Source organism: Pteropus alecto, unplaced genomic scaffold, assembly GCF_000325575.1.
Source record: "Pteropus alecto unplaced genomic scaffold, ASM32557v1 scaffold67, whole genome shotgun sequence".
NCBI classification, from domain to species: domain Eukaryota; kingdom Metazoa; phylum Chordata; class Mammalia; order Chiroptera; family Pteropodidae; genus Pteropus; species Pteropus alecto.
Window position 1 is genome coordinate 3,526,361 of NW_006441061.1, and position 12,007 is coordinate 3,538,367.

General features: G+C 56.7%; 1 protein-coding gene across 3 annotated transcripts; it reads left to right on the forward strand.

Annotated features, from left to right (window-relative positions):
* On the forward strand, positions 1 to 8,507 carry SLC2A8 (solute carrier family 2 member 8). 3 transcript variants are annotated; one of them, XM_025051285.1, is made up of 10 exons: positions 1 to 138; positions 232 to 394; positions 685 to 891; positions 2,278 to 2,377; positions 3,742 to 3,941; positions 4,636 to 4,779; positions 4,879 to 4,987; positions 5,641 to 5,814; positions 6,273 to 6,418; positions 7,889 to 8,507. In XM_025051285.1, exons 1-10 carry the CDS (start codon positions 83 to 85, stop codon positions 8,231 to 8,233), a joined length of 1,644 nt encoding a protein of 547 aa, XP_024907053.1. In that variant the 5' UTR covers positions 1 to 82; the 3' UTR covers positions 8,234 to 8,507. The 3 variants fall into 3 exon arrangements, with proteins under 3 accessions (XP_024907053.1, XP_024907054.1, XP_006918042.1); XM_025051286.1 differs by having other exon boundaries at positions 7,934 to 8,507; XM_006917980.3 differs by having other exon boundaries at positions 7,878 to 8,152.
* The last annotated feature ends 3,500 nt before the right edge of the window (positions 8,508 to 12,007 follow it).

A 12,007-nucleotide genomic window follows, 5' to 3' on the forward strand; every position in this document is an offset into this window, starting at 1 on the left:
GGAGAGGCCGGTGCCGGCAGCAGTTGCGGGACCCGTGACAGTTCAGGCTTCAGAGCGGATCCAACAAGCGTTGGCCGCGGACATGATGCCTGAGGACCAGGAGGAGACCCAGCCGCTTCTGCGGCCTCCAGGCGGCAGGTAAACAGGAGGCGCGGGGGAGTGGAGGGACCAGCCTCGCTCGTTCCGCAGCGCCCTGGCTGGCGCCGCTCCCTGACCGCCTTGTCCCCGCAGAGCTCCCCGCAGCCGCCGCGTCTTCCTCGCCGCCTTCGCCGCTGCCCTGGGACCGCTCAGTTTCGGCTTCGCGCTCGGCTACAGCTCCCCGGCCATCCCGAGCCTGCGGCGCGCCGCGCCCCCGGCCCCGCGCCTAGACGACGACGCCGCCTCATGGTTCGGGGTGAGACTCCGACTGAGATCCTCCTTCCTCCTCCCATCCCTAAGACGGGTGCTGGGACCCTCCACGCTCACCCTCTCGGATGCGTGATGGGACCCTCCCCGCTGCCTTGCTTCGGGAGTGCACTGAAACCCTCCACCCAGTACGACCCAGTTCCCCCGCCAGGGGTCTCCCTCTGACCACCAGCCAGGAACTCCCACCCCCTTCCCTCTGAGGCCACTGGGAGTGGGATGGAAGGCGAGGTTGGGCCACGACCCCCTGGCACTTCCTTCTCAGTCGGCTGTCACCCCCAGGCCATCGTGACCCTGGGCGCCACGGCGGGGGGCGTGCTGGGCGGCTGGTTGGTGGACCGAGCCGGTCGCAAGCTGAGCCTCCTGCTCTGCACCGTGCCCTTCGTGATCGGCTTTGCTGTCATCACTGCGGCCCAGGACGTGTGGATGCTGCTCGGGGGCCGCCTCCTCACCGGCCTAGCCTGCGGCATTGCCTCGCTAGTGGCTCCGGTGAGTGTCCCCCAGCTTCACTCCCTGGGACAAAGAGAAGGAATAGACCTGGGGGCATGGTTCTCCCCGCTGAGGCCTCCTGGGTACCCCTTATCTGCTTTATCTCCCTTACTTTTGCAAGAGCCTCGCCTCCGAAGGAGCCAAGGTTGTTAGCCCCGTTTGCAGATAAAGTGAATTTCAGAAACTTAAGGTCCTTTGTCCAGGCACAACTAGTCAGTGGTGAAGCTATTACTCAAACCCAGGATTGTGCCACCTAACTTGGCCTCTCTTTTGCTCTACAAATAAGATGGCAGCTGTGAACGGGCAACAGAAGCCTCACAATATGGCTTGGACCCCCATCCCCCATTCCCTGTCATTCAGACTACTGACTACAGTTTAATAGGAAAATCCTTTTCTGGTTTGTCCCCGGGAGCAAAGGCTGCTGGGACCTGATGCTCCCCTTCACTGCTCCACACCAGCCCTCCCGCTGCTTCCCCTGCTTCTGCCTGCCTGCCCCTAACCCAGCATTGCCCAGGATGACTTTGGAGCTGTACACACCTGGGAGACATCTCAGCTCTGCCACTTATTGGGGCAGAGCACCTCTCTGCACCTCAGTTCCCTCCCCTGTAAAGTGAGAACCTCATGTGGTGGGTGAGGATTCAAAGACTGCACATACAGCCCTGGCATGGCTTGTGAAGGACTTGGACCCTGGCAGCTGGGATTGCTTGGTGACCAGTGAACTTGGTCATGGTCTTGGATGATCAACCACCCACACCCCAGCCTGGCTGAGATTGACAGCGATGGCTCAGTGTTCCTCCTTAATCGTCCCTTTGCAGCTGCCACTTATTTCACCCGCATCTGCTGGGCAGCGGGCAGCAGCTGGGTTGGATTTTTTGTTTTGGGTTTTTTTATTGGGCAAAAAAACACCTAAGTCATGGGCATAAAGTATGGAAAAACCTAGAAGCATGGGCAAGGCCTTTCTGGCCCCTGAGCCCAGAGGGAGCAGTGGCAGTCACTGATATTGACTGAGGCAGAGTTCCTGCTTTCACTCCAAGGACACCACTCAAAGTGTGGTCAATGGGCCAGCAGCCTGGGTGTCACCTGGAGCTAGTTAGAAAGGCAGAATCTTGGGCCCCACCCCAGACCTACTGCATCAGAATCTGCATTTTATCAAGGGTATTCGTACAATTCAATGAACATTTGAGCTCTGTGCTCCCACCTACCCATCCCCATCCCCATCCACACAGCAGCCAGGTATGTGCCCTTAATCCCTTTAAACACCCGCTACAGATCACTTGATGGGGTTCGAGGAGGTATGAAGAAAGCTCTGCTGACCTGGGACTTACAATTCGGGGCCCACCGGGCCTGTAGTAGCCTCAGTTGAGGCTCTCATCTTAATGCCAACAGGTCTATATCTCTGAAATCGCCTACCCCGAGGTGCGGGGGCTGCTCGGCTCCTGTGTGCAGTTGATGGTTGTCACCGGCATCCTCCTAGCCTACCTGGCAGGTAGTTTTCACATTCTCTCTTTCAGTCCCTGTTAATGGGCACGTGGCCACTTTACAGGAATAGAAACTGAAGTTCACAGAGGTCAGGGGACTTGCCCGAGGTCACACAGGCAGTGCCCAAGGTGCCAGGTTCCCAGCTTACCTCCCTGAGATCCTGGGCTATGTGGGTCTTGTGACTAAGTTCCAGGGAGAGCTGGAGAAGGTGACGTCCTCATCTTCCCAAAGCAGAAGCCCATTCCGGGGGTGTGGGGCAGGAGAGCTAACAGGTTAGGTCAGTACCTCACTGTGCAGTGACAGAGGATTCCAGGGACAGGTGGGACGCCCCCAAAATCTTCAACCCAGGAGCTTGGCGGGCCCAGGCATCTCTCCCTCAGAAATAGCAGAACTGGATTTGCAGCATGAAGGAGGTGGCTTCCAGGGCTGGGCCAACATGAGGAAGCTTCCGGAGGCAGGTGTGTTTTCACCAGAACAGGGGCAGATAGAGCACAAGCTTCAAATCTGACAGTCCCGATTAGGGGACGGCCTCCACCACTTACTAGCTGTGTGACCTTGGCCTAGTCACACCGCCCCCAGGAGCCTCACTTTCCGTCTTTAAGTGGGATAACCCCGCCTAGTCCAAGGCTGTTGAGGGTTTACATTAGTGACACGTGAAAAGTACCAGCCCCAAATAAGAATTGGTAAGGGATAGCCTGAGAACCGTGGGGGGCTGTGGCTTCTGGCCTGACGTGGCGGGACCGGGCCACGTACCCTCTGGGTCTGTAGAGTGGTCCATATGCAGGCTCAGGGTTTTCCCTTCTTGACTCTACAGACTCCTGCCAGCCATCTGGCTGCCTTGAGGGCCCAGTAGTGTGCCAAAGCCCTGCCATGCACAGACATTGACATCTGGATACACCAATAGCATTATCTCCAGCTTATTATAACCTGCACTTTCATTGATCAATTTCTGTGATCCAGTATTCAGAGAAAGGTCCCCCTCATTCTCTGTCCCCTGTACTCTCCGAGGAAGCCAGCCTTGCCTGCCTTTTGGTGGCCTTCCAGAGAGTCTGCACGTATGAGAACTATATATATTTGTTCTCCTGCCCCAACCTTTTACACAAATGTGCTATGTCATACCTGTCATTACATAGCGAGTGCCTCATTTAATGGCTACGTAAACATTTACTGAGCAGACGTAGCATAATGCTGAACCCTCATCATCTCTACATTTCAACAACAATAACGATAATATCAGTAACACAAGGTTAGCCATACAGAGGTAGTGAGGTCCCCACCCTTTAAACTGAGTCTCTAGAGTTGGTGAGGGGACAGGCTTGGAAGACCCAGGCCTGCTTACCCTGGCTCTGACCTCTGGCACCCCCCATCCAGGCTGGGTCCTGGAGTGGCGCTGGCTGGCTGTGCTGGGCTGTGTGCCCCCCTCCTTCATGCTGCTGCTCATGTGCTGCATGCCTGAGACCCCACGCTTCTTGCTGACTCAGCACAAGCGCCAGGAAGCCATGGCCTCCGTGCAGTTCCTGTGGGGCTCCGAGCAGGGCTGGGAAGAGCCCCCTGTCGGGGCTGAGCACCAGGTGAAGTCTGGGAGGCAGAACTGGAGGGAGGGGGTCGGCGAGGTAGTGCCCCTTCGCAGCCAGTTCTCAAGGCTGCTCGTGTGCATGCACACACACGCAGAGCGGGGGCAGTGTTGCCCCTGTGCGTGAGTGAGCAAAGGCCTGCTCGAGCCCCACTCCTTGGCTGGACCCGAGCCTTGGAGATCACTGGGAAAGCCTGAGCCTTGATCTTACTGTCCCAAGAAGAGAAAGGTCCGGCCAGGTCTAAGAGAAATGCAGGACAGACTCGAGGACTCAGATTTTTAAGTGGGAGTTGTAGGGCAGAGGAGGAGGTTGAGTCTCTGCCAGTTACCTGCTGTGGGACTGTCCCACTGTGGGGACTTAGTTTCTTCATCTGTAAAATGAGTCCTAGCACGTGCCTGGTTGTGGTGGTGGTGAGGATTTGGTGGGGCCGCGGGAATGGCTCAGCCCAGGCCCAAGGCTGGTGGGATTCAAGACCCCGGCTCTCTGCCCATGTGCTCTCTCTTTGTGGCTCCCCCCAAAAATCAGGAAGGGGCATGAGGCGGCGAGGATCTAGTTACCTTACAAATGAGGAGGCCATAGCGATGCAGACTTGTCTATGGACATGAGGCCCATGTGGGGCTAAGACAAGAAGCTGGGGCGCCCCTTGGGAGAGGGTATAGAGAAGCACTGACACCCCATGTCTGTCGAGCAGGGCTTCCACCTGGCCCAGCTGAGGCGTCCTAGCATCTACAAGCCCTTCATCATCGGCATTTCACTAATGGTCTTCCAGCAGCTGTCAGGGATCAATGCTGTCATGTTCTATGCAGAGACCATCTTTGAAGAGGCCAAGTTCAAGGTAAAGAGGCCTCTGCCCTGTCCTGCCTCATCCAGATGTCATGTGGGTGTGGCCGAGTCACGGGGTCTTTGCCTGACCCACCTCGGCCCATCTCCCCAGGACAGCAGCCTGGCCTCGGTCGTCGTGGGCATCTTCCAGGTGCTGTTCACAGCTGTGGCAGCTCTCATCATGGACAGAGCTGGGCGGAGGCTGCTCCTGGCCTTGTCAGGTGAGGCCTGAGGGTGAGGGCTCAGCCCTGTGCAGGTGGGGTGGCCGAGGCCAGGCTCCCCACTGCAGGCTGGGGGTGTTTGCCGAGGCCACCATGTTGTGGAAGGAGGCAGCCAAGCATCCCTGAGAACAAGACGGAGACTTAGTGGGAGTTCTCGCTGAGCGCTCCCTCCAGACCAGGCCTGCAGCGGCGGCATCGCTGTGCCACGCCTTGACTGTTACAATGAACCTGCAAAGGAGGCACCAAAAGTGACTCAGGAGCTAGTAGTGGTCTTTTGGGGCAAGTGACTTTACCTCTCTGAACCTCAGTTTCCCCTCTGAAATGGGGATGGCGGGCCATTGTGAGGAGCAGGCGGTGGTCTGTGCAGGTGCAGGAGCGCGTGGCGCTGTGGGGGACGAGGGCATTCAAACGGTGCCGCTGCAGCCGTCTCGGGCCAGGGAGGGTCTGCTTCCCGGAGCGTTCTGGACTTTGTTGAGGTTTGAGGGCCAGGCTGGGTGGGCGCTGCCCAGTCAGGGTTCCTGGATACCGCTTACCGCCCCCCTCGGAGGCTGTGGCCACACCTCACTGAGGCTTCAGCCAGGGCCAGGGTGCCAGGTGCCCGGGCTGGGGCCGAATCCCCCGGGCCCCTGCCCAGCACCACGCTCCGCCCGCAGGCGTGGTCATGGTGTTCAGCACCAGTGCCTTCGGCGCCTACTTCAAGCTGACCGAGGAGGCCCCCAGCAACTCCTCGCACGTGGACCTCTTGGCGCCCATCTCTGCGGAGCCCGCCGGGGCAAGTGTAGGGCTGGCCTGGTTGGCGGTGGGCAGCTTGTGCCTCTTCATTGCCGGTGAGAGGGGACCCGTGGGAGACAGGGCGGGTTGTCGGGGGGCCAATGGGGACACCCTGTCACTGCTGGGCTCCCACGGCCCCCAGCGAGTCCAGGCCTCCCACCCTCACCTCTCCTTCGAGGCCCCCACCTCTACGTTTGTAGCTCGGACCACGTGCCATGCACCGAGCTAAACCCTTCTCTGCCCCTTTCACTTAATCCCCAGCGCAGCGCTCCAAGTAGCTCCCGCCGCCTATGCCGGTCTATAGAGAAAAGACCTGTGTGTGCGGAGCGAGGGGCCTGGCCTGACCGCGCAGTGGGAAGGCGTAGAGCTGGTGGGCGCCGCACTGGTGGGCGCAGGCTGGAATGCAGGCGCCCTCAGCCCACGCCCGGTGGCACGGTGAGGCTGCCGCCCAGGGGCCTGCTGCGGGCCAGAGGCCCAGACCCTGCAGGTCCTGACCCCCGCCTTGCTCCCACAGGCTTCGCTGTGGGCTGGGGGCCCATCCCCTGGCTCCTCATGTCTGAGATCTTCCCTTTGCACGTCAAGGGCGTGGCCACCGGTGTCTGCGTCCTCACCAACTGGCTCATGGCCTTCCTGGTGACAAAAGAGTTTAGCAGCCTTATGGTAAGTACAGGCCCTGTGACCTCCCCCTCACAGGGTCAGCAGAGAAGTACGTTTTAAAATGACTTTTGTTACAAAAGACATTAGTGGCCTCATGTGCAGGCTGAGACCCCATCGTCCTGGGCCACCAGCCATCTCGTTCAGGAGTGACGGGGAGACAGACGGGCCAGGGCAGGTGAGGAACCCAGGCTTTGACCACCTGGGAGCCTTCAGGCTGTCCGGGTGGAGGAAAGCTGGGTGGGCCTCCCCCACGGGACATTGGGGACACAGGCCCAGAAGTAGGGCTATGCAGCAAAACTGGCTTTGAGGTCAGCAGGCCTTGGCCATTTTCCGTGGTGTGACTTTGGCTGAGCTGCTTACCTTCTCTGAATCGGCTTCCTTGGCTGAAAATGGAGCATGACAGTACTTTCCCCTGAGGGATGATGGGAGCATCAATTCAGTTCAACATTTTGCCACCTTCTCATGGGTGGACTGACACAGACATGGTCCCTGCCCAGAGGCTTCCCAGCTGGCAGGGTATGGTGCCAGAGCAGATAGACAAGCCTTTCGTTCAGTCATCCATTCCCCCACGTCTCCTGGTATTCACTACATCCCAGCCTGTTCAAGGCTCCAGAGACAGCAATGAATGAGATGGACAGGGCCCCCTTTAGGACAAGGTCTGGGATGGCGGGGGAAGGTGGTGGGAGAACGAACCACCAGGAGGCTGGGCTGGAGCAAGAGGAGGCAGAACACGAGAGGGGTGGACGCCCAGGGCTGGCCTGGAACCCGTCCAGGGCCTGGGCACACTCAGGCAGGGCTGCCCCGGGAAGCACAGCAGGGAGAGGCCAGGGAGAGGCCTGGAGGTGGAAAGTACTTCTGGGGGCTTGGCGGGGGACCAACAGCAAAGGAGGGAGGAGGCGGCAAGGGACCTAACAGTGACCCAGGAGTGTCGAGTGTACCAAAGGCCAAGAGAAGGGCTTCAAGGAGGAGGGGAGGGGCCAGCAGCTTCCCAGAGGAAGAGGAGCTGAGAAGGGAGGGGCCTGTGGTCACAGGCTGTGCTGGGAGGGTGGACAGGCTCTGACCGAAGGGAACAGCTCCCCCTTCCGTCGATGCCAGTGGCCCTGGGTGTCCCTGTGTGCTCACACTGCCCCATCTCAGCCTGCTGTAAGCTCAGCCATGCCCAGAGACTCCGCTGGGGGCGGGGCCCTCAAGGGGCAGGGCCAAAGCTAAGTGCAGAAGCAGGTCTGTGGGCTCTGGAGTCAGACCCCGGGGACTGTCACTTGATAGTAGGTCTCTGACCTGGAGGCGGTCACTTCCTCACAGTGGGCCCGTTGCCAAGTCACATGTCCACACCCTGGGCAGCGATGGCCGTGCCAGCCGCTCCGCTGCCCTGAGCCTGGGCAGGGCGCACTGGGGCCTCGGCTCCTGCCCACGCTCCTGCGCGTCTGCCACGTCCACTCGCAGCCTTTCCCTCTCCCCGCAGGAGGGGCTCAGGCCCTACGGCGCCTTCTGGCTCGCTTCCGCCTTCTGCATCCTCAGTGTCCTTTTCACTTTGTGCTGCGTCCCCGAAACCAAAGGAAAGACTTTGGAGCAAATCACAGCGCATTTCGAGGGGCGATGACAGTCCCTTCCCTGGAGCGGCTGCCCCTCCCACAGGGCCTGCTGGGGCTTCAGAGGGGACAGAGCCTGCCTGTGACTTCGAGCAGGGTCTCAGCCGGAGCCCGGAGGCCCTGCTCACCCCAGGGACCTGGGATCCAGGACCGCGGCCCCTCGGAGCCTTGTCCTGCGGGGTTCCTCCTTCCTGCCCAGCTCTCCACAGCCCCTCGAGCTGCGGCATAAGGTTCCCAGCCCCCGGGTCCAGTTCCTGTCGCTGCTCTGAGACAGGAGGAGGGAGCACCTCGGAGTGTCTGTCTTCGCTGCCCTGTGGCCAGTCCTCCACATGCCATCTCCGCCATGACGCAGAAGTGACAGTGGAGGGGAGTGACTCTGGACGCCTCGATTTCTGGAGGAGGTGCTTTTGGAAGCTGAGTTATGGCCCACGGTTTCCCCTCACGTGGCCGCATTATCAGGAAGGAACTTTGTTTGCCAAATAAAGATCTGACTCAGAAAACCAGGCATGGCCTCTCTGTGAGCCACACTTGCGAAGGGCATTTTCCTGTCCCTTCTAGTACTGGGCCTGGCCAAGCACATCTGTGGATTTACTTCCCGTCCCATTACCAGCTTTGCTTATGTCCCAGGCTGGGCAGCCCCAGCAGGCACCCACAGCGCGCGCCCACCTCGGCACCTCCTGTTAAGCTTTGTAACGAGGCCGGGGGGCGGGGCAGTGGAGGTGCAGCGTGGCCCAGCGGAGCGGTGGGGCGAGCAAGACCTCAGGCTGTTTCTGGACGGTCCCGCAGCAGCTGCTCTGATTTCGGTAGAACGCGCTAATACACAGGACAGCTGTCAGGTTTAGCAAAGTCCAAAGTCCTTGGGGCCTTCCAGAAGGGAAGTCCAGATGCAGGCACACCGCCCGTGCTGAGGACGCCCCACGCTCCCACAAGTGCCCGCATAGTGGTCCATTGATTGGGCTGAGAACCACATCGTAATGTTGGGCAGAGCATTCTACAAATGTCAACTGGGTCGTGTTGTTTAATAGAGGGGTTCAGGGCTCCTCCGTCCTCATTGATTTTCCGTCTACTCGTTCTGTCGTTACTGAGAGAGGTGGTGAAATCACCTGCAAACGTGGCCGTTTCTCCTCACAGCCCTGTGGGGTTTCGCTTCCTGTGCCACGGAGCTCGGTGATCAGGTGTGTGCACGTTTTGGATGGTTACATTCTCCCGAGAATTTCACCCTTTGTCATTATGAAATGGCCTTCTTTATCCCTTGTCATAGTCTTCGTTCCGAGGTCTGCTTTGTCTGATTCTGCGTAATCAACCACCCAGTTTGCTTTTCGTTGCTGTTTTGACTCATTTTAAACTCATTCTTAGTCCCCTTTCCTTTTCCACAGCATCCTATAATTTTTTTTGGGGGGGGGGAGGTGGGAGAATACTGTTTTGGATTTTTCTGAAGAGTCATATTTCACTTTAAAAATGAGTTTTATTGCGGCATATTTATATACCATAAAATTCAGCAATTGTAAGCATAGAGTTCGGTGACTCAGGTTAGATATACACAGCTGTGAATCCACCACTGCAATCAGCATAGAAGTCATTTTCATCACCCTAAAATGTTCCCTCATGTCCCTTGGTGGTGATCGCCTCCCAACAGCGATGGCCCTGCCATCCACAAAGGAGGAGCATCCCTATACTACGTCCCTATACCTTTGCTTTTTCCAGATTTTCGTAAACATGGAATCACATAGTTTACAGTCTTTTGAGTCTGGCTTCTTTAACTCAGCAGGGTGCTGTTTAGACACCCATGTTGTCGCATGGTAGCTCATTTCTTTGCACTGGGAAATTTTATTCCACTGGACACTCAGGCTGGTTCCAGCTTTTGGCGGTTGTGAGTAAAGCTGATACACACATTTGCATACAGGTTTTGCGTGGAGTAGAACTGCTGGGTCACATGATAAGTTTATGTCTAATTACTTTAAGATCCTGCCCAACTGTTTTCCGGAGCGGATGTACCGCGTTCCCACCGGCTGTGTACGAGAGACCGTTGCCTGCCACACCGTCAACAACGCTTCGGATTCACTATTATAAATAATACTGTTTACACATTTCTTGAAAGTTGTGCTTGTTCTCCGATTCCTCTGGAATCATTGATGAGGTTGTTTGTCTCGGTCTTTCTCTTTCGTGTTGCTGGTTTATCACAAATATCTGGTGAGCTTTGGCTGTCCACATTCAGGCATGAAGAAAGAGGTTTTAATTGTGGGAGCCGGTGCACGCCTCCCAACCTGTTCTCAGTTCCATCAAAGATTTGTCCCCTTTGACGCATCTTCACTGTCATTTCATGGGATTTGGAGGTGGAAATGAGGTAAAGGTGTAAGCTCAGTCCACCGGCTTGAAGCGTAAACTTTCTTCACTCTTTTAATGATGATGTAGTGTTTGCCATTGGAGTCGTGGTGTGTCAAAGAGTAGGTGCTCAAAGAGTTGCTGAATTTAAGATTATTATATAAATGTATCGAAATTTAAATCAACCTCACATTGTTTCATATTCAGATTGTTTCCGGTTTTCTGCATATTGACAATTCTGCTATTACATAGCTGTAAATTTAGAGAGAGAAGAGAGAAGTGGAGAGAAAGATGGAGCTGGTTATGGACATTTTGTCCCCCTAATATTCATAAGCTGAAGTCCTAAATCCCAGTGCCTTAGCATGTGACTGTATTCAGAGATAGGGCCTTTGAAGAGGGAATTAAGGTAACATGAGGATAAGAGGGTGGGTCCCAATCCAATGTGACTGGTGTCCTCATAAAAAGAGGAGATTAGGACACAGACGCACACAGGGGGAGACCACGCGAGGACAGGGAGAAGACGGCCGCTTACAAGCCAAGCAGCGCGTCCCCGAGGAAACCAACCCCACCCACACCTTGCTCTTGGACGCTCAGCCTTCCTGCTCCCAACTGAGGAAAGAACTTCCTGCCGTTTGGGCCGCTCGGTCTGTGGTATTTCTTATGTCAGCCCTAGAGACCGATGCAGAGGTAAAGGTGGTAAGGAAGACGATGGAGGTGGGAGAGAAGCCAGAGTCGGGGAGAGAGAGAACTAGAGCTGGGCCTGTGCGTAGGCGACCAGGAGTTTCTGAGGCTAAAACCTTACAGGCGTAACGGCCAGTCAGAGGAGCTGTGCATTACCAAAGCGATTTCTCCGTCCCGTTAGACTGCAACCCAGAGGAAGTACACTGGCCATGTCCAGGGGGCCTACTCCCCACTGCCTCAGGGTGTCTTCTCAGTGGGTCGGCACCCAAGACCAGGGAGCAGGACTCAGACAGGTTCGGGCACACGTCAGGTGTCTAGGTCTGGGACAGCCTTAGCGCCTGTGCTACTCACGTCCACATTTAACTCAATGTGACAGGCTACCCACTCTTAGTAACTTCTTGACACAGAGCTTCAAGCAGGCTATGCTCAGCCTCTGTGAATGGGGGCTGGCAAAGGACCAGAGGGAAGGCAGGCGGCTGGGTCACCCGCATCCCCGGCTGCAAGGGAGATGTGGGCACAGAAAACACCACCATGGCTTCGATCCCACCTCGGCTCCTTTCCAGGGGCCAAGGGCCATGGCAGCATGGTGGGTAAGAGCCAGTGGACTCACTTGTATTTCTCTGGTTGTTCCACTTGGTCGTACACATTCCGGTTGTAGTACTGTCTATGTGGCCTGGGCAAGTCACTTAACTGCTCCAAGCCTCAGTTTATTCATCTGTAAATGGGCACAATGATGCTCTCTCTCTCATAGGATTGTTGTGAGGTCGAAAGATGATTATGTAAAGCACTTAGAACTGAGGCCGTCACAGAACAAGCATTCGGCTGATGTTAGCTGGTGGTGAGGCTGTGGTGGGGAGGGGAGCTGCATGCAAGGCTGGTGCCACGTAAAGGGACATTTGAAATCTTTACACATTTTTCTTTTAATAGGCTACTTTCTACCCTGCTCCTACCCATATCACCTTCCGATTGCTACTAGCGCCCACTTATAGGTACCAAGGAC